The sequence below is a fragment of the Lactuca virosa genome, chromosome 5 (assembly GCF_052849685.1).
Source record: "Lactuca virosa cultivar CGN04683 chromosome 5, Lactuca_virosa_CGN04683_v6, whole genome shotgun sequence".
Taxonomy (NCBI): domain Eukaryota; kingdom Viridiplantae; phylum Streptophyta; class Magnoliopsida; order Asterales; family Asteraceae; genus Lactuca; species Lactuca virosa.
Window position 1 is genome coordinate 236,799,894 of NC_136430.1, and position 3,295 is coordinate 236,803,188.

The 3,295-nt window shown below is 33.5% G+C and overlaps 1 protein-coding gene across 1 annotated transcript; it reads right to left on the reverse strand.

The window, feature by feature from the left end:
- Positions 1–2,190: 2,190 nt before the first annotated feature.
- Positions 2,191–2,868, reverse strand: LOC145112494 (uncharacterized). Its single transcript, XM_079048662.1, has one exon. It carries the CDS (start codon positions 2,866–2,868, stop codon positions 2,191–2,193), a length of 678 nt encoding a protein of 225 aa, XP_078904788.1.
- Positions 2,869–3,295: the final 427 nt, after the last annotated feature.

The window sequence follows — 3,295 nt, forward strand, 5'->3', positions numbered from 1 at the left end:
TGTTTCTTTGTGTTTTCTAGATGATTAAGAAGTGTAACAAGCCTTATAAAAAGCCAAGGTAAGAGTACTTACTATGTAGAAGCTTGAAAGGGTGTTAAAAGTCCAAGAACACTAGTGTGTGTTCTTGGTGAAACTAAGAACACTTGAAGATCTACACAAATGGAATGATTTCACGGATGGAATCATGTAAGATCACTAGATTAAGTAAGATATCAACTTATTAGGGTAAGAAACACTTACAAAGTTGAAGATCAAGAAGGCAAATCGGATGCTACTTGAGAGGATTTGAGTTCTAGTCTTGAAAATGTGAAAATGTGAATAAAATGGCTAAGTGCCATATTTATACCCCATGGGGTTTACGGCCGTAAACACCTTGTTTAGGCCGTAAACTCCAAACTATTGGAGTTTTGGGACTTTATTGGTGCACAATAAACCCTAGGGTATCCTCTCTCCTGTTATCTCTTGAAGTACTAACTTTAAAACACTCAGACTGACTCCAAAATGCTTAACAGTTAGCCAAAACAGTTTTTGATTTCCATTGAAGTGAATGGTTGTACAGAATATAAATTTCGGGTTGTCACAACTAAGAAGCTTATAAACCTTTTTATCAGAACAATATCCTAATAAAATACATTTTTCAACACGTTTAGACAGTTTATCAAAAACATTTGGCTTGACAGCAAAACATAAACAACAAAAGACCCTTAAATGATCAAAACTAGGATTTTTTTGGAAGACAAGTTCATAAGGTGATTGACCATTTAAGACAGAGGTGGGCATTCTATTTATTAGAGAAATAGAAGTTAAAACAACATCTACCCAATATTTAGCAAGAACTCCTAATTGAAATAAAAGAGATCGAGCTACATTGAGAATATGCCTATGCTTTCTCTCCACAACACCATTTTGTTGTGGAGTGTAAGCACATGATGTTTGATGTATTATACCTTTTTCAAAACAAAAAAAACTTCATTTGATTATTAACAAACTCAGTACCATTGTCTGAACGTACAATTTTAACATTAACATTAAACTGATTTAGAAGAATATTAACAAAGGACTTAAAACAATCAAAAACCTCAATCTTAGATTTTAAAAGAAAAATCCAAGTGGCCCTAGTAAAATCATCCACAATAGTCAAGAAATACTTAAACCCTTCAACATAAGCAAGCCTATAAGGACCCCAGACATCTAGGTGAATCAATTCTCCTAATTTAGTTGAAGTATGCTGACTATGTGGAAAGGACTCTCTAGTTTGTTTTGATTTGTGAAAAATATCAAATGGAGGAAGGGACTCATTTCCAAGATTTAAAACTTGCTTTAAAGATGTTAGAGATAGGTCTGTTGGATGTCCAAGTCTACTATGCCAAGTTAGTTTAGAAACACAACATTTAGAAATCACATTAGTTGAAATACCTGAGGGAACACAGTCAAGATAATATAATCCCCCAGATTCTCCACCATTCTCCACCATCTCCTTTGATAATGAATCCTGAATTTTACAATTATGTTCAGAAAAAACAACCTCACAACCACTATCCTTACAAAGTTTATGAACAGAAAAAAGATTAACATTAAAATCAGGAACAACAAAAACATCAAATAAAGTAAGATGTGAGGACAATTGAAGAGTTCCTACTTTATTTATAGGAGCTGAAGAACCATTAGGATGTTTGACAAGAAGGTTAAGTCTAGACACATCTATAGGATCTCTAAGTTGTGACTCAGAAGCTATCATATGTTGATTGGCTCCTGAGTCAACAATCCAGCTTTGAGAATTATTGGAACTAACAAAATAATTATAGCATTGAAACACAGATATATTCTGATTATGAGACGAAGAAACTTAGAGTATTGTTCACCGGTGAGAAAGTGAGCATCACTTCCAGGAACAAACTTAGAAGAAACTGATGTGCTACTATTAGAACCAACAGAAGAGGAATTCACAGGAAAATATTTATTCTGATTATTACTGTCATATCTAAATTTAAAATCCTTTGGATAACCAATTAGTTTATAGCATCTTTCTATTGTGTGACCTTTAAGGTTGCAATGTTTGCATTGTAAACCTTGATTCTTAGATCTAACTTGATTTTTTCCCTATTTAAAATCACTAACTTTGCTATTAAAAACTGAGACTTGTGGTTTTGAAGAAACAGTAGAACCTAGAGACCCATTCTTTTGAAGAGATTATTCTCTAGAAAGAATAGAGAAGGCAGATTTAACATTTGGTAAAGGCTCCATCAAAAGAATGTGACTCTTAATTTGATTGTAAACATCATCAAGACCACTAAGAAATTGCATTAACTTCATCAATTTAGAATGATCATTAAGTTTTGTAGTTGCCTTACACACACATTCAGTTAAACTAGTTAAACCATCAAACTCTTTCCACAAGGACTCAAGTTTATTGTAATAATCAGAAAGAGAAGAACCATTTTGCTTTAAAGTGTTAATCTGTTGATGAATATTAAAAATTACTGACCCATTAGCTTTATTATAAGTCTCAAATAATTCATCCCAAATATCTTTAGCTTTATCTGAATATACATGACTAGCATATATATTTTCAAAAATTGACCCTAAAATCCAATTACAAACAACAGCATTAACACGTTCCCACTTAGAAGCTTTAGTTTTTTCAGTTTTTTCAAGAGTAATGGAACCATCCACAAAACCCAATTTACTCCTAGCCTTAAGACCTCTAGACATAGCACTACGCCACAAACGATAGTTTTTATTACCAGTCAGTTTAACTGTTATAATAGAGGTTACAATATTATCAGAAGGATGAACATACAAAGGATCATGAAAGTCAATAGGACTATCCTTAGGAACACCACTTCCTTCAGGAGTATCACCAGCCATAGTAAATCAGAGAAGATACACCAAAGAAAGCAAATAACACACCAGATCAACTATAGAAATAAGAAATCAAAAAACAAAACACTTGTGTTGACTTAAAGTCCAGATGGTCACCACAGTATGTCGGGGCCCAAGACAATCAACACAATGTAAAAACAGAACAACTTATAGAGAAAAAAAAATCAACAATTAACTGATGTACTCCGGACATCAGGATCTCCCAAATCTACAGCTAATAAAGCAGAAAGAAAGGTACAAGAAATCCTCACAGTGCTATAGGCAAAAGAAGTTATCGAGATCAGCTCCCCGAATCCGTTTCCTTCAAGGGTTTATCGGTGATGAAATCCGACCCCAAGAGGATTATTTCAGATTAAAGGCGATTGGTCGATTATGTTTCAGAGTTTTAATCTTCAACAGAGCAGTGCTTAGT